This window comes from Eleutherodactylus coqui, chromosome 13 (assembly GCF_035609145.1).
Source record: "Eleutherodactylus coqui strain aEleCoq1 chromosome 13, aEleCoq1.hap1, whole genome shotgun sequence".
Taxonomy (NCBI): Eukaryota; Metazoa; Chordata; class Amphibia; order Anura; family Eleutherodactylidae; genus Eleutherodactylus; species Eleutherodactylus coqui.
This window is the reverse complement of record NC_089849.1, coordinates 100265194-100289767: the sequence shown is the minus strand read 5'-3', so window position 1 is coordinate 100289767 and position 24574 is coordinate 100265194. Positions and strand designations below refer to the sequence as shown.

The 24574-nt window shown below is 43.4% G+C and overlaps 1 protein-coding gene across 1 annotated transcript in view; it reads left to right on the top strand.

Moving 5' to 3' along the window:
* LOC136588599 (myosin-3) overlaps positions 1-24574 on the top strand; it is a 53614-nt gene that overhangs the window by 16444 nt on the left and 12596 nt on the right. Inside the window, exons 17-34 of the mRNA XM_066587947.1 lie at positions 1661-1748; positions 1825-1942; positions 3607-3730; positions 3900-4036; positions 5172-5427; positions 5914-6156; positions 6238-6414; positions 10272-10417; positions 12296-12386; positions 12780-13169; positions 14465-14591; positions 17280-17398; positions 17492-17688; positions 19030-19213; positions 20683-20848; positions 21353-21477; positions 22684-22992; positions 23359-23562. Coding sequence (XP_066444044.1) covers positions 1661-1748; positions 1825-1942; positions 3607-3730; positions 3900-4036; positions 5172-5427; positions 5914-6156; positions 6238-6414; positions 10272-10417; positions 12296-12386; positions 12780-13169; positions 14465-14591; positions 17280-17398; positions 17492-17688; positions 19030-19213; positions 20683-20848; positions 21353-21477; positions 22684-22992; positions 23359-23562 — 3201 coding nt within the window. The remainder of the gene's footprint in view (positions 1-1660; positions 1749-1824; positions 1943-3606; positions 3731-3899; positions 4037-5171; positions 5428-5913; positions 6157-6237; positions 6415-10271; positions 10418-12295; positions 12387-12779; positions 13170-14464; positions 14592-17279; positions 17399-17491; positions 17689-19029; positions 19214-20682; positions 20849-21352; positions 21478-22683; positions 22993-23358; positions 23563-24574) is intronic.

Sequence of the window (24574 nt, the reverse complement as noted above, 5' to 3'; positions counted from 1 at the left end):
TTTGCATATTACCCAGAGGAGCATGAATGGCCTTATAAGTCTCCTCACTTACAGTCTAGATCCTCTGCCTAAGGAGAAAATATAGTGTTCCTGACCCACATCACATGCCTTTCACTTGCCAAGCCAGACTCCTACTGTACACTGATAAGGGGCAAACACCCTCTGAAACAGCTGTCTGTGTATGGATTCTGGTTTGGCTTTCAATTGTCAGTCGTTATTGCAAGGCTTGTATAAAGAGTCTAATATTGACTTGCAGGAATGCTGCCTTCCTATAGGTGGCGCTGCAGAGGTATTGTTCCATCTCCCTTACTTGCATATCATCCAGAGGAGTATGCATGGCCTTATAAGTCTCCTCACTCATTCACCTTTTAAGTGCTCTCCCAAAGGCCTCTTTCACACGAGCGCATATTGGCTGGCGTTTTCACGGCTCATGAACAGGTGCACAAATCTAACGTTTGTGTGCTCGTTCACACGGCATGGAGCCTGGTGCATATGCGCCAAGCTCACCATGTTGTCGCCCATTTCCTCTCCCTCCCCATCGCAGGCTCACCTGTCCTCTCCTCCCCGCTTGTTCTTTGCAATGGGAGGGGGCGGGGCAGGGGTGGGCCTAAGTGGTGGCCCGCCTCGCCTCCTCCCATTGATGGCTATGGACAAGAGGCGGGGAGGGGGTGGTAGCTTAGCTCCACCCACATCCCACCCCTTGTCCATAGCCATCATTTGGAGGATGTGGGATGAGGAGCCAGGACGGGCCAGCGCTTAGCTCCGCCCCACCCCCTCCCATTGTACAAAATGACTGGGGAGGAGACGAGAAGTGAGCCTGCAAGAAGGGGAGGAGAGCTGCTAAACTCCCTCCCACCTCCGGCTGCTGCCATGCTGTGGCAGACGTATTCCGGCCCAAAAGATAGTTCCAGGACTATCTTTTGGGCCCAACGTAAAAATTCCCAGCGCTATATTGGCCTTGCCTGGTGCTTTTACGTCTCAGTAATACGCCCATGTGATCTGATGCATTGGAATCCAACTCATCAGATCACAACGCATATTGGCCGGCCGTGAAAAAGGCTCGATATGCGCTCATGTGCAAGAAGCCTAAGATAGCGTCCCTGACCCATGGGATTGCAGGTAACACTTACTGCTTTACCTGTACTCAGAGACTTATGGGCCTATTACACATTGTGATAGCTCCGATCGCGGAAATCTGAACGAAAATCATTCAGTGTAAGTGCTGCCATCAACCGAATGACGAATGATAATTTGTTAGCTTATCACTCGCCGTTGAGTTTCAGCAGGCATAAAAGTCAAATCCCGAACGGCCCGTATAAACAGCAGTTGTTAATCTATGAATGACTGCCTATTTACTGTGAGGGGAGGCGGGTGGAATGACCTTCTGCCTGCTCGGCTTCCATTCACTGAGCAATAATGGCTGCTATATGACACTGGAGCAAGCATTGCTGGGACGACTGTTAGGAGCTGGAGCGCCCGACAATTGTCCTGTGTAGAAGGACCTTTACCGGTTGTGTGGACCCTCTGATTGTGATGCTGTCATAGTAGCTAAAGGCAAGAATTAAATATTTAAAAAATATATTATTGTAATTGTCAGGAAGAAGTGTTCTTATATTTGTATTCCATTGTATTATTATAATTAATTCTCCATCATCTACAGGAGAACTTGAACAAGTTGATGTCAAACCTTCGGACCACACACCCTCATTTTGTGCGCTGCCTAATCCCCAACGAGACTAAAACCCCAGGTAACGTGACCGTCTGTCCTGTCATTATATACGTGGATCGCAACCAATGTGACTGATCATCTTCTCTGCCCCCCAGGTGAAATGGACCACCACCTTGTCCTCCATCAGCTGAGATGTAACGGGGTGCTGGAGGGGATCCGCATCTGCAGGAAAGGATTTCCAAACCGCATCCTCTATGGAGATTTCAAACAAAGGTGAACTAGATTGGGCTTTTATACTGCGTTCAACCTGAAGGACTCATTTCTATCTTACGATCAGGTTCTCCTGAGGCTAAAATAGCTACTACGAGGGAACAGTAGAGTTTATTTCCCTGTCCTACTGTCAGCCTCTAAAGGCCGATTTACACACAATTATTGTTTAAAATTCGTCCAAACAACGACTTTTGCGCAATCATCTTTGTGTGTAAATGTGCACCCATTGTGCACTTAAAGCCCATTTAGACACAGCGATTATTATATTATCGTTGTGCTATTTACAGCTCAAGATGAGCGATCAGGATGGGTGATCACCTTGCGCTGCCAGCGGAGGATGCAGAGGACAAGCGGGGTGTGCCGACTTGTCTTCTGCATCCAGCTGTTCCCTGCTCCGAGCGCCCGGCTGTTATACAGCCGAGCGCTCCGTGCGGGGTATGGAGAATGCAGCTGGACCGCTCTGTTCTTCATACCCAGCCTGTTATCAGGCAGCGGGATACAGCTGAAACAATAGTATCAGCCGTATCCCACTGTGAGTCCCTGATAAGGCTCATGGTTGTCTTTCAGCATGCTGAAAAACCAACAATGAGCCACTGCTTAACGAAAACTGCATGTCGTCAGTGCAGTTACACAACGATTATCGCTTAAAAGACGGCTTTTGAGCGAATTTTGAGCGATAATCGTTGTGTCTAAATAGGCCTTTTCTGTGTGCTCTTCGTCCATCCCTGAGTTCAGCTCAGCATAAAAGCCATCGTCCCTGATAAGAGGGACCGCATGCTGAGTTCTCAACGGGGAGCGCTGATAACATAGTTATTAGCAAGCGGCCCAGTGGCAGAACAGTGGACATGTATTTAAAGAACAGACCACCCGCTGTTCTGTAAATACATTTCCTGGCAGCTGATTAACATGCAAATGTTGTTAATTAGCTGCTAATGGACATTAGCAGCTAATTAACATCATTAGTAGCTAATGCAAAATGATTGCTCAAAGCTGTCAGTTTCTGACAAATTTTGAGCAATCATCTTTGTGTATAAATGAACCTTTACCAGTGTGCAATGCCAGATAACAAAGTAATAAGGCCCATTTAAACACAAAAATCATCACACACAATTCGCTCAAAAGCCATCTGTTGAGCGATTATCTTTGCATGTAAATGTGCCCATCTTTCAGTTTTCTGCCTAACAATGCTTTTCAGTCCAGTTTGAAAACTGATGTTTAGCAGAACAGCTGATAAGCAGGACCGCACGCTGTGTTCTTCCTGGGGACCGCTGATTCCATTGTCTCAGCTGTTCTTAGCGGTCAGCCCCGCCGGCAGAACAAAAGGAATAAATACAGCTCCTGGCGGCTCACACACTGCTAATTGGTACTAATAGGCATTAGTACCAATTAGCAGATTATGTAAAATGATCGCTCAAAAGCCATCTTTTGAGCGATCATCTGTGTGTCTAAATGGACCTATAGATCCAATTCACCTTTTCTACAGTAGGCTTCCCTCATGTCAGGCTGATAACTGGGAGCAATAGATCCTATCCACCTGATCAATAGTCACCCTTTTCCAAGTTACTTGTATTGTTCCGTTATCTTCCACTCTGTTTGGCAGGTTGCAGGGTTTTCATACAGGAAGTATGCCGAGTCTTTTGTGTATATGTTATTTTTTATATGGGCAGATATCGAATTCTGAATGCCAGCGCCATCCCGGAGGGACAGTTCATAGACAGCAAGAAAGCCTGTGAGAAGCTCCTGAGCTCCATCGACATTGATCACACTCAGTATAAATTTGGGCACACCAAGGTAACCCTTAAATACCGCCAGTCCAAGTTGTGTTCTTGGTATGTCTAACCACTCTGGACTGTGTTATACTGACATCTACTGGTCACCATGTGTTATTACAGTGGATTGCAGCTTCCTAAACCATAGTGGCATATACTATGGGCATACTTAGAGGACTTTTCTCTTGTAGGTATTCTTTAAGGCTGGTCTCCTGGGAACCCTGGAAGAGATGAGGGATGATCGCCTCGCTCTGCTGATTACCCGCACACAAGCTGTATGCCGGGGATTTTTGATGAGACAGGAGTTCCAGAAGATGCTGGATAGGAGGTGAAGAGCGTTAGTTTCCTGGGCAATCTCTCATCTATACTTACGTTTGGTATATAGCACTGGATCAAGGGCCCTGGAAGACCCCAAGCAAAACATTGTAGTGTATTTCTTTATGCCCAAATGCCCAAGTAGTGCCCAAGAATACAGTGGCGCAGTGACATAGATCGCTGGATATCATAATTTCACTTATACAGTGTGCATATCAGGGCCATACACTCCATATTACCAACATTCAGTGCCACATGCCATAATACCAACATACGGCACCCAAATTACCATGCCATGCAGATCTATACACCGCAGTACCAACATACTGTGCTATATATTACATTGCCATACTGTACTCACTAATACTGTGATCAATATTACCGTATGTAGTTCAGTGCTATAGAATCATCAATAATAATACTAACATATAGTGCCCAATAATTACTGTTAGTGCTCATTCACACGAGCATATATACACCGCGTATTATGCGTGTATATTTTGCGCATGTAATAAGCCATGTATAGGACCTATTCACTTCAAATAGGTTTGTTCACATGAGGGTATTTTTTGTGCAATCACGTAAAAAAATACGCACTTTGTCCTATCTTGTGCATATTTGGCACCGTAAGAGCCCATTAAAATCAATGGGCATTCGTAATTATGCACAAAATGTGCAGGAAACGTGCGTATATGCTCTGTATTTACGCACAAAATCAATAGGATTTTGGTCATTTTTTTTTTTTACACGTGTAAATAAGCTGCGTATTCGCGCGCAAAAAAAAGGATTGCCAATAGGCAGGAACATGCAGGGCTGCAGCGTATTTCAGCCCGTGAATACGCTGTGTATTCATGAACAGGTATACTAATATGCCCAAGGAATGAGCCATTACATCTAGTGCCAATAATAGCTCTGCCGAATAGAGCCCACCAGTAACACTGCCATGCAGTGGATACAATTAATGCCGCCATATAGTGTCCAGGTTCCTGCTGCATTCTGTGTCAGGAAGCAATCTGGAGAAGGTACGCTGGGGCAGGTTAGTGGAGGCCGCCGCATTGTGCCCTTTGTGTCCCGCCTGGAATTCAGCCCTGCAGCTATAGGAAAGTTTGAACTCAGACCCTAAATCACTTGTAATTCTGTCTCTTCAGGGAGGCCATCTTCTCTATTCAGTACAACATCCGAGCATTCATGAATGTCAAGCACTGGCCATGGATGAAGCTTTACTTCAAGATCAAGCCGCTTCTCAGGAGCGCAGAGACCGAGAAGGAGATGGCGGCCATGAAGGAGGAATTTGCTAGGACCAAGGAAAATCTGGCAAAATCTGAAGCAAAGAGGAAGGAGCTGGAGGAGAAGATGGTGAAGCTTCTACAGGAGAAGAATGACCTGCACCTGCAAGTTCAGTCTGTAAGTATGGGAACGTATCAGCAGCGCCCTCCGGGGGAGGACCCGTCGGCAGCGCCTTCTGGGGGGGAGGATATGTCTGCAGTGCCCTCTGGGGGAGGATATGTCCACTGCGCTCTCTAGGGAAGAATATGTCTGCAGGGGACTCTGGGAGGAGGATATGTCTGCAGCGCTTTCTGGGGGGAGGATATGTCCGCTGCGCTCTCAAGGGAAGGATATGTCTGCAGCGCCCTCTGGGGGAGGATATGTCTGCAGCGCCCTCTGGGGGGAGGATGCATCTGACTTACCAATTCGTGTATTGTAGTATTCCATCACATATTCATCATGACTCTCTTTGTTCATGAATAGAATACGGGAATTGCAAAAAGGACTGACACAGTCAGAACAGCAGGGAATATACAGAATTACAGTGCAGATTTATTTGCTGGGTGACAACTACTACAAGCCCTGTAATGGGGGCAATTAATTCTTTTTTTTTTTTAATTACAGGAAACAGAGAACTTGACAGACGCAGAGGAGAGATGCGATCAGCTGATCAAGAGTAAGATCCTACTGGAGGCCAAGATCAAAGAACTGAATGAAAGGCTGGAGGATGAGGAAGAGTCCAATGCTGAACTCACAGCCAAGAAGCGGAAACTAGAGGATGAGTGCTCAGAACTGAAAAAGGACATTGATGACCTTGAGTTGACATTGGCCAAAGTTGAGAAGGAGAAACATGCCACTGAGAACAAGGTAGGTTTCTCAGGAGGAGATATCCCTACAAGACAGAGACATGTCCAGCCGCCCATGTCAATGTGGCATCTTTTATTATAGGTTAAAAACCTGACCGAAGAAATGGCCGCCCTGGATGAGACCATCGTCAAATTGTCCAAGGAGAAGAAGGCCCTACAGGAGGCTCATCAACAGGCTTTGGATGACCTTCAAGCTGAAGAAGACAAGGTCAACGCCTTAACCAAGCTGAAAACCAAACTGGAGCAGCAATTAGATGATGTGAGTGCAAAAAGAACCCCCTCCTGTACCATCATACTAGGAAAGGCTGTAAGGTCTCCTTAAATACACGCTGCACTTTTGGCAAACTCTGCATAAATCAATTGTACAAGTGGCTAGAAGAAACCTTGTAATAGATCTTATTAGACAGAAATGCCTTTTTCTCCATTCATGCAGCACCTCTTCTTTTACCCCCATCCCTCCTACACTGATCATTCACTCTGAATTTACTGGAAAATCCATTTTGAGAATTTAGATAGATTATCAACTCACTGAGATAATCAGGAATACTGCTCATAGAAGTCTATGGAGAGAAGAGGAGGGTGAGGAAGCAACTGTAACGTGAGAGAGAAAGGCACACAGAGATGCTACTGCTTAATTCTTCAGTACGTTTTCTTTCTCGCCCCAGGGCTGCATTCACAGCTCTTCTGCTGTGTAATGTCTTCCATGCTGCTGCTTCTTCTCTAGTGATAGTGATAGGGGAGTAGGATGTCTTCTTCTTATGTGTGCGGTTTATGGAGACATTATAATGTTATAGTTTCTACCCACCAGCTCAGGGAAAACTGAAAGTTAGAGATACAGCCTACATAGGAGAAAACTGGTGATACATGCCATATACAAGTCATTTAATAAGCTATATGATAAGTCAGAAATACTGCTACTGTGTAGCCACACACACCAGCTATCCTGAAAAAGTCACCCAAAATGAAAAGTACACTTTAAAGTGTAACTCTGTCTATAAACATCAATTTAAAGTACAGATATAATTTTTAGATAATGTTAGAAAATAATTTGCTTTAAGATGTAGAAAACCGCTCTTGTGGCAGAAACTTCCGCATTCACAGCCGTCCTGAGGCTTTTGAAGATTTAACACCAATAGCAACTACTTCCTTCAAGAATTAAGCCCCATTTACACACCAAGATGGTCGCTCAAAATTCGTTCAAAAGATAAGGAGAATGACAGTTTTGAGCAATCATTTTACATAAGTACTAATGGGCACTTATGCCCATTAGTACTTTATCTGCTTCATTTGCCTGCAAAAGAGCCTCCAGGAGCTATTGCAGAACTCTGAAGGAGGTCTGAGCTCTGTAATCAGCTCCATTGTTCAACCAAGGGCTGCTAAGAGAAAACAATGTAATCTGTAGCTCCCCTGTAGATAACAGCCTGTGAGGGCTGCACAGAGAATACAATGTTATCTCCTGCTCCCAGCATGCGGTCTGAACGATGGCTTTTATGCTGAACTAAAAATCATCATTCTAACAAAAAGTGCAGGATAGTAGCATTTACACACAACGATTATCGCTCAAAAGCAATCATTTTAACGAATTTTGAGCAATAATCATTGCGTGTAAATGGGGCTTAAGTTGCATCCATCAAAACGGACTGTGGACAGGGTGCATTGTTAATTAGGTCCTAAACGGTCAGATGGTAAGCCCAGGAGATTATTGCTGAACTGGCCTTATATAGGTCCAAGTAATCCACCATGCAAGCAGCCCACAACTGCTCTACTCTGACTTTCCATTCTCTTTAACTTCAACTGTTTCAAGCTTTGTTCTCCCAAACAATTCAGAGGTACCGTAGACTCAACCCAGACCTAGAGGGGCTTTGTCAACACGAAAGTTTTGATGGGACTATTGTATTTGCCTAACATTTCAACATGGTGATACTGTATACTCGGCTACAACTCCATCAGATCTAGAAAGCTGGAAAATCCAGCAATCCTGCTAACCCTCAACCAAGTAGATATAACAGTGGGAGATACAGGCAACAAGTAGATATAACAGTAGGAGATACAGGCAACAAGTAGATATAACAGTGGGAGATACAGGCAACAAGTAGATATAACAGTGGGAGATACAGGCAACAAGTAGATATAACAGTAGGAGATACAGACAACAAGTAGATATAACAGTGGGAGATACAGGCAACAAGTAGATAAAACAGTGGGAGATACAGGCAACCAGTAGATATAACACTGGGAGATACAGGTGCTCAGTCAGTACTGGGGCTAATTAGAAATACATCAAATGAATATTGTTAGAATGAAAAAACGTACATAAACGGGGAACAGGTGAATCCGCTGAATCTCATGTAGATAGACTTCCTCTTTAGAAAGTAATGAATACTTAATGGGGTACTGCTAGGGAAAAGTGATATGGAAAAAGACCTGGGGGTACTAGTGGACTATAGACTAAACTGGAGCAATCAATGCCAATCAGCTGCTGCAAAGGCAAATAAAGTCTTGGGGTACATTAAAAGAGGTATAGGGGCGAGGGATGAGAACATTATCCTTCCATTATATAAGGCACTTGTCAGGCCTCACATGGAATACTGCGTACAGTTCTGGACACTGGTGTTCAGGAAAGATGTTACAGTACTGGAGGGGATTCAAAGAAGCGCAACTAAACTAATACATGGAATGACGGGACTGGAATACCCAGAGAGGCATCAAAATTGGGACTATTTACTCTAGAAAAAAGAAGGTTAAGAGGCGACCAAATAACCATGTATAAGTACATGAGGGGACAATACAAGGATCTCTCCAGGATCTGTTTATACCCAGGACTGCGACGGTAACAAGAGGACATCCGCTACGATTAGAGGAAAGTAGGTTTCATCACCAACATAGAAAGGGATTCTTTACTGTTAGAGCAGCTAGACTGTGGAACTCTCTGCCTGAGGATGTGGTGATGGCAAAATCCATAGAGGAGTTTAAAAGGGGACTAGATGTCTTTCTGGAGAGGAAGGATATTATAGGATATAAATCTTAGGTTATTTGTTAATCCGGGTATACAGGCAGGTAGGAACTATTAGGGGTTGATCCAGGGAACAGTCTGATTGCCATTAGGGAGTCGGGAAGGAATTTTTTCCCCAAAAGGGCTATTGGCTTCTGCTCTTGGGATTTTTTGCCTTCCTCTGGATCAACAAAACAGGAGGCTAGACAGGCTGGACTAGATGAACATTGTCTTCATTCAGCCTTACGAACTATGTTACTATGTTACTGTAGGAGAGGTTTATTCAGAAACCAATGTGTTTTTGGGATATACAGAAAAATCCCCTCTCTCAAGGATGTACAAAGCAAATACATTGGTCAGTGACAACTGAGTTTATATCTACGTACATAACTTTACATATCGTCCCGTCCTTGCAGTATACCAGGTACATTGCCCGCTGTCATTGGAGGTGCCGCAGCCGTGCATCACACTGGAATGCAGATAGCCAGCAGAATGATTACATAATGCGCTCCCCGCGTGCGTCTCAGCATGGAGAGCGTTTGCATCATCAACTAATTTTAACAACTGGAAATGGAAGTTAAATAGGAGGGCATATTAATAATATGAAGCGTACAACTGTGGGACTTATAGCATATATAGCCTAAGATAATCAATGTTAAATAGGTAAAACACAGGCTAATAACATAAAAGACGGTAGGGGAATATAAATAGAAGAATTCATAAAAGTTAATCTTGATAAGAATTAATTATACTAAAACCACCATAAAATCCATAAAAATCCATAAAAATCTACCATGGTTCCATATAAAAATCCATAGTGGAATTTAATGTATTGTCTCCATCTCTACATGTGACTGGCAAACACGACACATGATGTAAGAGCAAAATTATGAATACCGCTCTGAATGTGACACATTGTTAGATCAGACTTGTGAGTGCAGCTCTGGATGTGACTGGAGTATAACATTAGATGTGAAAAAAGGGTAAAGCGAGGGATGCAGCGTTACTACATGGAGACTATGCTTGGATGTACTGTAAACTATATGTGTTCAGTGATGAGGTAAGCTAGATGTAAGAGGATCCCCGCTGGACACTGAATTATATCTCTTAACCCTTTCCTGTAGCTGCAAGGCTCATTGGAGCAGGAGAAGAAAGTCCGTATGGATAACGAGCGGGCCAGGAGGAAACTCGAGGGGGACCTGAAGCTGGCCCAGGACTCCATAATGGATCTGGAGAACGATAGACAGCAGCTGGATGAGAAGCTTAAAAAGTAACCAAGACTGGGGATTTCACTTATAACCCAAGAAAACACACAGGGCAGAGTCATGTGGACGAGCCGGGGGTCCCCTCTGGTCATTCTGTACAATGCTGCATAGGAAAGACCAGAACCACATAATCCCTCCTGCTGCTATGCATAGCTTACATTGCAACAAGATCTGCTGTAACGTTGTATGGCCAAGGACTACTATAAAGAGTAAGGGCCCTTTTACACAGGACGACCTGTTGGGTGGAGATGCCCTATAAGTTGTCCCAGCAATGATTGTTCCTGTGTAAAAGCATCATTGCTCAATGAATGGAGGCAAAGCGGGCCGATGATCGTTCCGGTGCACCCGCCTCCATTTACCGTAAACAGGCAGTCGCTGATAGGTCAATGACTGCCCGTTTACATCGGACGATTCTTAGGTTTTTAGGCTTGCATAAAGTTAACGCCAAACAAATTGTTGTTTGTCGTTCAGTCGGTGCAGGATTTTACACTGACCAATAATTCAGATTCTCGATGGAATCTGGACAATTTGTCGGCCCGCGTTAATCATCATACGGTACAAAAAAAATTCTACTTTCTAACAGATTTTGTGCCTTACCATTTTTAACATCTCTTTTTGCTGTCGGTAATTGAGAGTGTTTTTGTCTATACTAAACTCATGGGCGACCTAGTCCTGCTGAGCGATTGCTACAATGTATCTAATCACACTCTCCTGACCTGGAGGTCTGTTACATTGTATGAATGTACAATGTAAATCTAAAGGTGTGTTCAGATGGACCGACTATAGTTACAAAAATCGTTCAAACGAACAAAACTAAATGACAATCGTTCAGTTCAAGGCTCACTATCCATGGGCAGATCTGATATGCAGAATCTGCAATAAAGCCACCCATAGGCAAACATGGTCGTCTGCACCTGAATTAAAGCATGCAGATATGATTTGTGGACCTTTTGGTCCAAAAAACAAATTGCAGCATGCTCTGTTTCAGTGGGGTTCCCGTACAGACGGCATCCATTAAGGTTAATGAAAGCCATCCCATCCGCAGCCCCTCCGCAATACAATTGTGGACGGAGCTGCAGATTCTGCGGGAAGCAGGAGCTTAAAAAAAAACCCCAAAAACAAACAAAAAATCTACTGTTCATGTGCGGCTGCGTATCCGCACACAACCGCAGTGAAGAAAATAGAAAGACCCGGACGGGTAAGCAGCGTCCTCGGCCACAGGCAGGGCCGGATTCCACTGATGGCTTCGGACATGAGGCCGAAACATGAGCCAACAACTGAATGACGAATGAAAATCGTTTGCTTTTAGTTTGTCGTTCAGTTTCAGTCGGCATAAAAATCACTGTTGGTTCATTCACTTCTCATTGCGTTTAAGCGTTTCACATAGGAATGTGCAAATGGAAACATGGAACAATACCTCTGCAGCGCCACCTATTGGAAGGCAGTATTCCTGCGAGTCAATGTTAGACTTTTTAAACAAGCCTTGTAACAATAGCTGGGAATTGTGAGCCAATACTTGCTTAAAAAGTCTAACACTGACTTGCAGGAATGCTGCTTTCCAATAGGTGGTGCTGCAGAGGTATTGTTCCATCTTCCTATTTACATATTTCCCAGAGGAGCATAGATGGCCTTATAAGTCTCCTCACACCTTCTAGGTGCTCACCATATGGAGGAACAATGCCCTTCCTGACCCATGTAGGAATGTAAAACACTGAATGAGAAGTTCACGATCCCTAATGATGACCTGCCTGTCTAAACAGGCTGCACGAGTGCGAACGAGCTGGTAATGATGTCGCCGGCACGTTCGCTCGGGCAAACAAGAATCGTGCATTTCTTGTTTTGTCTAAAAGGGCCATTACACTGAATATTCCCTCTATTTACAGGAAAGACTTTGAAATCAGCCAGCTGCTAAGTAGAGTTGAAGACGAGCAAGTTTTGGGGATCCAACATCAGAAGAAGATTAAGGAGCTTCAGGTAAAACCAGCACCTCTCTGACATTACATATGCCCTACCAACACTGAACTAGAGGGCATAATTACTCCAATGAAGTCCCTCCCAAACCCGATAATAGCTTGTGCTATAAGCCCCTCCCCTGCCCGATTCTTGTTGGCCATTGAACAGAGGCGAGAAGGGTCACATGTCACTGGGACCTGCAGAGACTTTAAGTTTGGGCATGGGCCTTCTGGTTCCCCCATTGGCTATCACAAGAGAAGTTGATTAACCAGGTGAAATGGTGCTAACTAATTTATCTTTCATTGGGACTCCAGAATATAGAGGGACTCGATACAGTTAAGAGGTAGCGGTTATATTCTGCTCAAATGGTTGTAATTAATATAGTATTTCTGACCCCGATTCTTATGTTCCTAGGCTCGTATTGAAGAGCTCGAGGAAGAGATTGAATCTGAAAGAGCAACTCGGGCGAAGGCTGAAAAGCAAAGATCTGATCTCTCCCGGGAGCTGGAAGAGATCAGCGAGAGGTTGGAGGAGGCCGGGGGGGCTACCTCTTCCCAGATCGAGCTCAACAAGAAGAGGGAGGCGGAATTCCAAAAAATGCGTAGAGATCTAGAGGAGATGTCCCTGCAGCATGAAGCCACGGTGGCCGCCTTGCGCAAGAAGCATGCCGACAGTGGTGCAGAGTACGGCGAGCAGATAGAGAACCTGCAGCGGGTCAAGCAGAAGATGGAAAAGGAGAAGAGCGAAATGAGGATGGAGATCGATGACATTAACAGCAACCTGGAGGCCATGACGAAGGCTAAGGTCAGGGCAATGGAGAGCTGGAACTAACAGAATCCGCCATAAAGCACAATAACTATCCGGGGCACTATAGCAATAGCATATTGTGCGTGCAAAATTTGTGGGCACAATACGCAGTGAATACAACACACTGTGCGCGCTTTTCAGTTGTGTGAAAAAATATACCACATGCTCTATCTTCTGCGCATTTGCACATTGCAAGAGCCCATTGAAATGAATAGGCTTGTGCAAATTCACCACAAATAGGCAGAAAGCCTGCGTATTTGCAGCACATAGATGTGCATATGCAAACACCGAGCAGGAGCAACACGCGGGTTTAAGTGCGTTTCAACCACGCGAACATGCCGCATGTTTGTGCACCTAAATTGCACCTAAGTCTGTGTGAATCCAGCCTAAGATGGTACACTACCAACCACAACCGAACCACGGGAGATTTAGGGCTCACTCACATGGGCGTATGTGTCCTGCGTATGACACGTGTATAAAATATGCAGTACGCAGAAAATACGCATGTACGTATTTGCTGCGTATGCTAAATCCCCATAGACTATATTGGTGCATATTATGCACCAAAATAGGGTTATGCTGCATTTTTTTTTCACGCGCATAAGAAAAGGCGCAGGTGTGAACGGCCCGTATAGAAATCAGTGGGCTTTAATCACCGTGTAATATGCCTGCGTGAGTGAGTCTTATTTATAGCCCTATGGAAAGAAAGCTGACAAATTGCAATATCATATCAGCAAATGACAAATGTAGCTCTGCTACCTCTTAGGGTGCGGTCACACGAGCGTCGGCGTATTTACGTTCGCACGTGCGCAGCGTATAAGCGTCGGAAAGAACGTTTTTCGGCGATCATGACCAGAGCTAGAAAGCATATTATCGTTTGTTCCTACTTTTCAAACGATCTTTTCGGCCATCGAATATACATCGGCGCGTATTTCGGTCGCGTATGTTCCGTTTTCTGCGGGTTTCCGTTTTTACGCGCCGTAAAATCGCCCATGTGAACGAATACATTGGAAACCAACGCCTCAGATGGCAACGTATATACGATTGGGCGCAAAAACGCGCCGTTTATGCGCTCGTGTGAACGCACCCTTAGGCTGAAAATTGCTTACATTTGTCTACTCAGCCCAGACAAACAAGTAGAGCCATAAACCATTACCTGGGTCTAGTAAATGAAATGTGGAATCTGATTGGTCGCGCTGAGCACAGGGGGTGACTGGTGACACCCTAATATTTACAAGGAATATTGACCTCTAAACATCAGTTTCACACAGACATCTCTTGTAACCGTTCAGGTAAACCTGGAAAAGATCTCCCGCACACTTGAAGACCATCTGAGCGAGTTCAAGTCCAAGGCTGAGGAGAACCAGAGGGCCGTGGCCGAGCTGACCCTGCAGAAGGCTCGGCTCCAAACCGAATCAGGTGAAAATGATAATAGAATACATGCACCATGCGTGGAGAGGAGACCCAGAGGTCACAATACTTATTGACTTGGCCAAGACCTTCCAAAATGTCAGAAGGTCTCCTCTTGCTTCTAGTTGTAAGGAGGTCCTATTCTTTCAGCCCTTACATGGTGTTATTTCTAAGGTGTATAAAAAGTCTGATATTGACGTGCAGGAAGGCTGCATTCCAATAGGTGGCGCTGCAGAGGTATTGTTCCATCTTTCCATTTGCATATTTCCCAGAAGAGCATTGATGGCCTTCTAAGTCTCCTCACACCTTCTAGGTGCTCTCCTTAAGGAGAAAGAACACCCACGTCTATAGGTCTCTCACTAGCCAAGCCAGAAATCTACTGCACACTGATAAGGGGCAATCACCCTGAAAAAACTAAGGTTTTATACAAGCAAATAGAGCAGGAAAGAGTAGAGGGCTGCTTAATCATGGACGGATATATACAGTATAGCAGCAGCTGCTCAACTCTGGTGGCAAACAGAGGTTGCAGCCATGCAGTGCGATCATACCCCCAAGGTGGAGGTAAGCCACTGGTTCATTGACTAGGCTCCTTCTCTCAACTGAGTGCCTTCAGGCATCTTTCACTCCAGACTATAAGATGCAGGGACTTTTACCTCTGAGGCAGGCGATTGGCTGCAGATGTGACGTGTTGTCAATGGGACATCATTACTGCAGCCGAGTAAACAAAGCCTGGCAGTGATGACCAGAGCAGCAGTGATGGATCTAATAGGTAAGGATTGTTTTAGGGTTTTATTCAATATACCTATACTGCTACATTTTTGTCCTGAGACTGGACAAGCCCTTTAAGGAACTGGTCTAGTTAGGTTCACGAGGCAAAGGAAGCCATAACTTTATCTTTCCGTCAACATAGTTGTATGAGGGCGTGTTTTTTATGTGGCGAGTTTTTCATGTTTAACCCCTTGGGAACACGGAAAATGTTCTATTAATTGATTTTTGCTTTCTCCTCCCTTCTTTCAAAAAATCATAACTTTCATTTTTCCATTGATGTAGCCATATGAGGGCTTGTTTTTTGTATGGAACGAGTTGTATTTATCAGTTTTACAGTAGGATGTACTGAAAAGCTTTTAAAAATTCCTACGTGGGGCGAGATAGAAAAAAAACGTCATTGTGCCTTTGTTTTTTCAGGAGGGGGGCGGGAGACCAGTGTTATTTTTACAGCATACATGATGAGGCAAAAAAAAATGATATGTTAACTCTATTCTCTGGATCAGTACAATTATGGCAATACCAAATTTATATAGTTTTTTTTTGTTCTATGTTCAAAAACGATAATATCTTTTTATTTTTTATTTTTTAATTGCTTTCTGTTGTCTTTTTCTGACCAACATAACTTTTTATTTTTCCATCAAAGGCGGTTTCTTTTGTGTAACAACCTGTAGTTTCTATTGGTACCATTTTGGGTTAAATAAGACTTTTTGATCACTTTTTATACAATTTCTCTTGGAGGTGGGATTAAAAATATATATTTTTAAAGTTAATATATTTTGTAATAATTTAAAAAAACCTTTATCTTACTTAGGTTTATTTTTTTAGTCCCCATAGGAGACTTGAACTCTTGAATTAGTGATTGTCTGATTGCTTATACACCATACTACAATACTTAAGTGTTGTAGGATATTCTATTTTGACAGGCTTTCTATTAAACCATGCCTGCAGGCAAGGCTTAATAGGTAATCATCCATGGCAGCACTGAGGGCCCTAACAAGCCCCTGAAGCTGGTATGACTAACAAATGATTGCCCATAATCTTGTTGCGGGTGAGCTGTTCAGGCGACAAAGGGAGCTACCTCTCTCTATCAAGCCATTTAAGTGCTGCTGTCAGAATTGACAGTGGTATATAAATGGTTAACAGGCGAGACTTGAGTTCTTTCTGATTGCGGTCCTGAACTTTCTCCATACAATTCCCATGTAGAACTCAATGGGGCCGCTTTACTCCTTCTGCCTAATTGTGAGACAGTATAAAGGTAGACCAGGCATTCCAAAAATCTGCCAGTGGTCCATGCTAGATGATTAATTTGGTGCAACTTTATACCACCTATTAATTGGCTTATTGTGTGCTAAACTTTTGGTGCAATTGTCACTTTTAAGCCCACAACCTCTTCAGCTAAGCTTTGTCATAAGATCACATCAGTGTGTAACTCACACTGGGCGGATTTGCCGCGGAAATTCCGTCCGGAATTTCACTGCAGCAAATCCGCCTGCGGCCGCTAATCTCGGGATTAGCCAGCGATGTGGACAAGATTTCTCAGAAATCTCGTCCACACGGGACGGCAAACCCGCTGCGGCGCAGATTTGCCGGCCGCATGTTCATTTTTTTTTCTTACGCTGCGGCCGCGCTCTCCTCTTACCACGAGATTTCCGCGCAGAATCCGGCATGTGAGAACCCAGCATTGCTAATTTTTAGCGTAAGGTTCCGGGCACTGCTTATATACAAAGCACTATTAATGTGACTGTCCATCAAAAAGTCTCTGAGGAGCACCAAAAGTTGTGGCCCAGGTTTACGGTGGTGAGCCCTGGCTCTTGCAGGTGGGATCAGATTATGGATGTGATCTTCCCACATGTATCTAATACAAGATCATTTTTGGATGTCAAAAACCATGTAAAACACACCAATGACATGGTCTGTATTTGATTTCAGGCGAGCTGTCTCGGCAGATGGAGGAGAGAGAATCTTTAGTGTCTCAGCTGTCTAGATCTAAACAGGCGTTCACCCAACAGATTGAGGAGCTGAAAAGAAGTCTAGAGGAAGAAGTGAAGGTGAGATGAAAAAAGGCTCTAGATTAGAACGTCTTTTCCAGGCCATAGGACTCATCTAATTGCTTATCTTCTCCAAACCTCTTCATCCACCAGGCCAAAAATGCCTTGGCTCACAGCTTGCAATCATCTCGTCATGACTGTGACCTCTTGAGAGAACAATATGAAGAGGAGCAGGAGGCCAAATCAGAGCTACAGAGAGTTCTGTCCAAGGCCAATGGTGAAGTGGCACAATGGAGGACAAAATACGAGACTGATGCTATTCAGCGCACTGAGGAGCTGGAAGATGCTAAGTAACTAATCATTAAATCGAACCTCTGGGCCGGGAGAAAAAAAGATGGCCGCACCAGCTTCCCTGACTACCTGATATGCATGATTCATCTAAGACACTACACCTGTTGGATTAAAGGGACTCTGTCAACTTGTACATCCTGTCCAAACTACAGGCATGATGTTATAGAGCAAGAGGAGCAGAGCAGACTAATATATAGTTTTATGGGGAAAGATTCAGTATAACTTGTATTTTTTTTCATTTATATCTCTAATCATTCTGAGCCGAACAGTCCAATGGGCGGAGCTATCACTGATTGACAGCTGCCCCTCCATGTACAGTCATACACAGCTGTCAATCACTGATAGCCCCGCCCACTGGACTGTTCAGCTCTGAATGAGCAGAGATATAAATGAATAAAATACAAGTTATACTGAATCTTTACCAATAAAACTATATATTCTGCTCCATAACATGATGCCTGAAGTTTGAACCCCATGGTCGAGCTGACAGATTCCATTTAACCAGTGCTGTCCTCATAAGCAACACTGACCAGTTAGATCAGCACACAGTGTCTAAGACTAGTGATGCAAATCATGTACAATGTGCATCATTAAGTCAGAGAAGCGGTTCGGCCATCTTTGTTTCTTCAGGCCCAGAGGATCACTTTAACATTTATAACTGGTATATGTACGATAAAAAGTAAAATTCTGAATTTTATTGGATTTATGTTGCTGTTGTTGGGAGTCTCTACAGTGCACAGGTGCAGGGGAATCAGTAGGCTTATTACTTGTTTTCACAGACTGAAATGCTTTAATATATTAAAACGTAACTTTTAATTCTCCTTATATAAAATAATATGCAAGAAAAGAGGGCCTTATAAAAGACAAAACAAAATTTCCGTAATAGTTTGTGTCCAGATGATTCATTAACCTTTATGCACTATCATATGTATTAACAAAAGGTCCGTATAATCACACACAGTGAGGGATGAGACACAGATATGTCTCTAATAATAAAGAATTATTAAAATATTATTTTATATAAGGAGAATTAAAAGTTACGTTTTAATATATTAAAGGATTTTAGTAGGAGTCTCTACAGTTAGAGCAGTATAATTTACAACATGAATGTAGACAATCTGATCCCAAGTTGATGACTAATATACATTTGCAGTCAGAAAGCCTGTAACATACTAATCATATACAATATGCTGCTGAAAGTCTATTTGTTAGGAGTCAACAGTTAGAGCAGTATAATTCAGCGTAAACACCATGACATTCGAGGAAATATAATGTGACCTGCAATATACAATCAGCCTGGACCCGCAATGACAATGTTGAATACTGTTCCTAATCTGTAGGAAGAAGTTGGCACAGCGCCTCCAGGAGGCAGAGGAACACATTGAGGCTGTGAATTCTAAGTGTGCCTCCCTGGAGAAGACTAAACAGAGGCTCCAGGGAGAGGTGGAAGACCTAATGATTGATGTGGAGAGAGCAAACTCCTTGGCGGCTGCACTGGACAAGAAGCAGAAGAACTTCGATAAGGTAGAAGAATGTCTGAACAGCTGCATATATGTATGCCCATAACAACCTATTCAGACGGGCGTAATTCTCATTCATGTGCAGTGCATTTGTGTAACTGACTGCACACGGAGCCATCATAGTCAATACGGGCTAACATATAACTGGTGTAACAGCACACTAGAAGCGCTAAGAAATGCCAACATTCAGTACAAGACAAGATCAGGGATACTAGATCAGAACTCTGAGGCAATATATTAGATATCAGAGGTTTGAGGTGAAATCTCAGTCAATAATGGCTCTGAGATTATTTCATATAAGAGGTCAGGATCTGAGATAATATCCTGACTTCAGTAAAACATTTGGCAAAATATCTCATACCATCCTTATTGAAAAAAATGACCAAATATGGGATTGACAAGGCAACTGTTGGGTGGATTCACAAGTGACTGAGTGATCATAGTCAAAGAGTGGTCATAAATGGCTGCACATCCAAGTGGAAGAATGTATCAAGTGGGGTACCACAAGGCTCTGTCCTAGGCCCAGTGTTGTTCAACATTTTTATAAATGATCTAAACGAGGGAACTGAGGGGAAACTGATCAAATTTGCAGATGACACAAAGCTAGGAGGGATGGTTAACACAAGAGAAGAGAGGGAGAGTATACAAAAAAATCTAGACAAGCTTGAACAGTGGGGGGCGACTAACAAATCTAGACAAGAAAAATGCAAAAGGCACATACAGAATGGGAGGAACTGGGCTAAGCAGCAGCACATGTGAAAAAGACCTGGGTATACTAATAGATCATAGACTGAACATGAGTCAGCAATGTGATGCAGCAGCCAAAAAAGGAAACACAATTCTGGGATGTATTAAGAGAAGCATAGAGTCTAGATCACGTGAGTTAATTATCCCCCTCTATTCTTCCTTGGTCACACCAATACTGTGTCCACTTCTGGGCACCCCAATTTAAAAAAGACATAGTCAAACTAGAGCAAGTTCAGAGAAGAGTTACGAAGATGGTGAGCGGTCTGCAAATCATGTCCTATGAGGAATGGTTAAAGGATATGGGAATGTTTAGGCTGAGAGGAGACTTAATAGCGGTCTACAAATATCTTAAGGGCTGTCACAGTGCAAATGGATCAGCCCTATTCTCACCTGCACAACGGAAGACTAGAAGCAATGGGATGAAACTGAAAGGGAGGAGCCACAGATTAGATATTAGACAGTGAGGGGATCAATGAGGGGAACAGGTTACCACAGGAGGTTGCGAGTTCTCCTTTAATGGAAGTCTTCAAACAGGCTGGACAAATATCTGTCTGGGATGATTTAGTGATCCTGCATTGAGCAGGGGGTTGGACGCGATGACCCTGGGGGTCCCTTCCAACTCTACAATATTATGAGTCTATAAAAAGTCAGGGATCTGAGATAATAGATTATTATAGGAAAGTTATCATTTGAAGTTTGGTTTTAATTCACCTTCCGGTGTTTCAGATCCTGGCCGAGTGGCGGCAGAAGTATGAGGAGTCTCAGTCTGAACTTGAAGCCTCTTTGAAGGAATCAAGATCTTTGAGTACAGAACTCTTCAAAATGAAGAATGCTTACGAGGAGACCCTGGACCATCTGGAGACAATCAAGAGGGAAAACAAAAACCTGCAGCGTGAGTATAAGACCCGATTGTGGCCAAGCATTGGATATTTTGCATGTAGTCTACCAGGTCACATTTACAAAGATGAGTGCACTATTGGTCCACGAAACTCCAAGACTGATATCACGTTCTTAAACCTACGATTTTGCCTGCGAGTGCAATGCGTTTTGTGAGAAAAACACATCACATCGCAGTACGTGTGATTTTCACGCATGTTGTTTTAGTATGAAAAAAATCTAAAAATCAAGTGGGATTTTGTTTTTCTCACCCATGGGAAATAATGGGCAAGTTTTGTAGAGAATCACAGAAAAATAGGAAATTTTGCAGTTTTTCCCTCTCGCAGCATCACTGTGAAAGAAAAGTCGTACATGTAAATAGACCCATTTAAAATAGTGGGTTATATTTTTGTGTGTCTCGCAACACACAACACTTTTTTGAGAAAACCGTTTGTGTAAATAAGCCCTAACAAGGGATTGTGAGAAATACCCTCGTCACACAAATTCTCATTTTACACAGAGGAGATCTCGGACCTCACTGAACAAGTGGCCATGAGCAGTAAAACCATTCATGAGCTGGAGAAGGCCAAGAAGCAGGTGGAGATGGAGAAGACTGAAATGCAATCATCACTAGAGGAAGCAGAGGTAACTCATGGCATACTGTAATAGATTGTAGCTATAGTACCAGCTCCCCCACAGGCAGTGTGCAGTAAAGTCCTCCAGTGTTCCTATAGTTGGTGCAAAAAAGCTACTTCCACTTCTGGGGGATCTTATTGTTCGCTAACACAAGAACCATCATGGTATTTGCAAACATGGGTTGGAGACCAATGTAAAATACATTATCATCCTGACCTATGTAATGAACACACAGTATCTTTTTACAACTCATGCTATCAAGTAGTACCCAGAGTAGGTGGTGAAACCAGTTCCACCTTAAATTTGAAAATACCACCTTAAGAAGGGGCGTTTCACTTCAAGGGAATCTATGGGGTGTTGCATGCTGTCCAAACCATGGACAACTTAAAATCCCAACAGTCACTGACATTGCATCTGACATCTGTTTTACTTAAAAAGTGCAGCATTTCAGAGAAAACATAGTTTAAAATGTAGTTGGAGCCGGGAGGAAAGTCACACGATGGCTCCCCATCCAACTTGGTTAGAGTGATACCAGTAGGTCTCCTCTATACACAAATAGGGAACAAACTTTTAATCTAGCCAAGATGAACAAGAAGAAGCCCAGATGACTTTTTTATTGACTGGTTTTTAGTTTTTTAAACTATGTTCTCTCTGAAACACATTTCAGAGTAAAGCATTGATGTCGGCAATGTGGGTGCCCGTTGGGTATTATGCTGCTCATAATTCGGACAGCATAAAACTAACAGGTTCCCTTTAAGGCATTGATGGCGTAGTGATACAACAGTCTATTACTGTTGGATCGCTGGTGGTCTTACTCCTGTGTCTTAACTCTGACCCCCAATAATTCCCACCAAAAGGGGTGCAGCGAGTTGAGGTAATACATGGTGCTGCTGAAGAACTATAGGAATCTCCAGTCAGAGGCAAAGGGTTTATATGGCTTTATTGAGAGCCAGGTCCCCCTGTTCTGCAAATTTTTGGGGTCCTTAAACCTCAGCGGTGTTATTTTCTGACTGTTTAAAAAATGATACTGAGCTTACTAACCTCACTTTGAGCTAGAAGGCCGACTGAGTCCATCATTGGCCCCCATTGTCTGCATGTGATAGAGTCAGGAGATTGGGCACATTTTGATATTTTCTTGCTCATCTAACCAACGCGATAAATTTGAGTTAATGAGATGACATATTACATAAATGATGTCCTATTTCACACATATAGGCGGCTTTGGAGCATGAAGAAGCCAAGATCCTTCGCATCCAGCTTGAACTGACCCAAGTGAAGGCAGACATTGAGCGTAGGGTGGCTGAGAAAGATGAGGAGATCGACCAGATGAAGAGGAACTACCAGAGGGCAATGGAGACCATGCAGACTGCCCTTGACTCTGAGATAAGGAGCAGAAATGAAGCAATCAGACTTAAGAAGAAGATGGAGGGTGACCTCAACGAGATGGAAATTCAGCTCAGTCATTCAAACCGCATTGCTGCAGAAGCTCAGAAATACCTGAGAAATGTTCAAGGCCAACTCAAGGTAAAGCTATGTGATCATAGTGGATTATGACCACGGGAAAATACTTCATGGCCAAACCTTGACTACTATAGTCATCGCCTCTACCACAGTAATGCCAATTATGCCCGCCTCACAGTAATTTCCACAATGACCTTAATATTTTAATGCCCTTTTCTTATGGATGGCCTGATACTGACAATAAGTCTAGTTCTTCTGTGGTTACATCTAGATTACTCATATGCAGTTCTTCATGGAAACTTAAAAGACACATGGAGAGCTCTTGGTGTATCCCCAGGAGCCCCTGTAGATCTCAGCCACAGATAGAATCCCCTATCTGATACATATTCCTACCTGTTTTCTAGTGACTGATTACTTTTCTCCTTTTAGGACACTCAAATCCACCTTGATGATGCAATCCGCGGTCAGGAAGACCTCAAGGAACAGCTTGCCATCGTTGAACGCAGAAACAATCTCATGGGAGCAGAGATTGAGGAGTTGAGGGCAGCTCTAGAACAGACAGAGAGGTCCAGGAAGGTTGCGGAACAAGAGCTCCTGGACGCCACCGAGCGCGTCCAGCTCCTGCACACTCAGGTAGAGGAATGACTTCACAATGCATTGTATGTGGATCAAAATGATTATTAGTGACACCTTTACTGGTGTATCTACTGCATATCACTAAGTGATATGTTCAGGATTCCTGTGATTGTGCCCATCTGTCTTTAAGAAGCCAGGGCTCTGTACTTCCAAGGCCCATTGATTGGCACTTTGGATGGACAGTTAGTGATTATGATAACACCCCTCTACTCTATCTCTAACAAGGTGCAATGTTTTAATTCCAACGTAACTTTAATAGATGCAACTTTTTGTTTTAATCAGGTAACTTTTTATTGAAGATAAAAATGATAAAAACAGAACCTTCAACCCATCATATTCCCGCCTAGTCCACTCACATTAAAAGGTTCACATGTTATGCAATGTACCATTTTACCCTAAATTTCAATCTCTGTGTACAAGAAAGGTACATGGCGTTATCTTCTTGTCAAGAGGTACTTTCAGTTAACAATGTCTCCACAGATGTCTCCGGCAAGGCGGCAACTATCTCCTAATAGATGCTAATCATAAGGAAGTCTCTTACAACAAATATTCAGTACTTCCTATGAATTAAGTACAAATACTCAGTACTTTCTATGATTTAAGTAGAGTTGTGAAACTTCACTCAAAGGCACTTTTGGGATATCTTTCAAGTTCCCTCACTTATCTGGCACACATAATCTTCTCACATGATTTTTAAGCTACAAGATCTCTTTGCCAGAGTTGGCTCCAGTAGACACCTATGTAGGGAAATATACCAATAGTGGCCCCTGCTTGAGCCACCAATTTAATAAAGGACACCTGGTTAGCACCTCTCAGAGGCTTGATTCTTCCCCGAGTCTGGTAATTGTTCCTCAACTGTAGGTAGTGGAAGAATATTTTTGGTAACTCATAGTCTTGTACCAACTCAAAGGACTAGAACCGTCCATCTTGAACTAACCAAGTTAGTTTGTTCATACCAGTATCCTGCCAGAGCTCAAAGCCTTGCAGTTACTTAAAACGTACATAACTT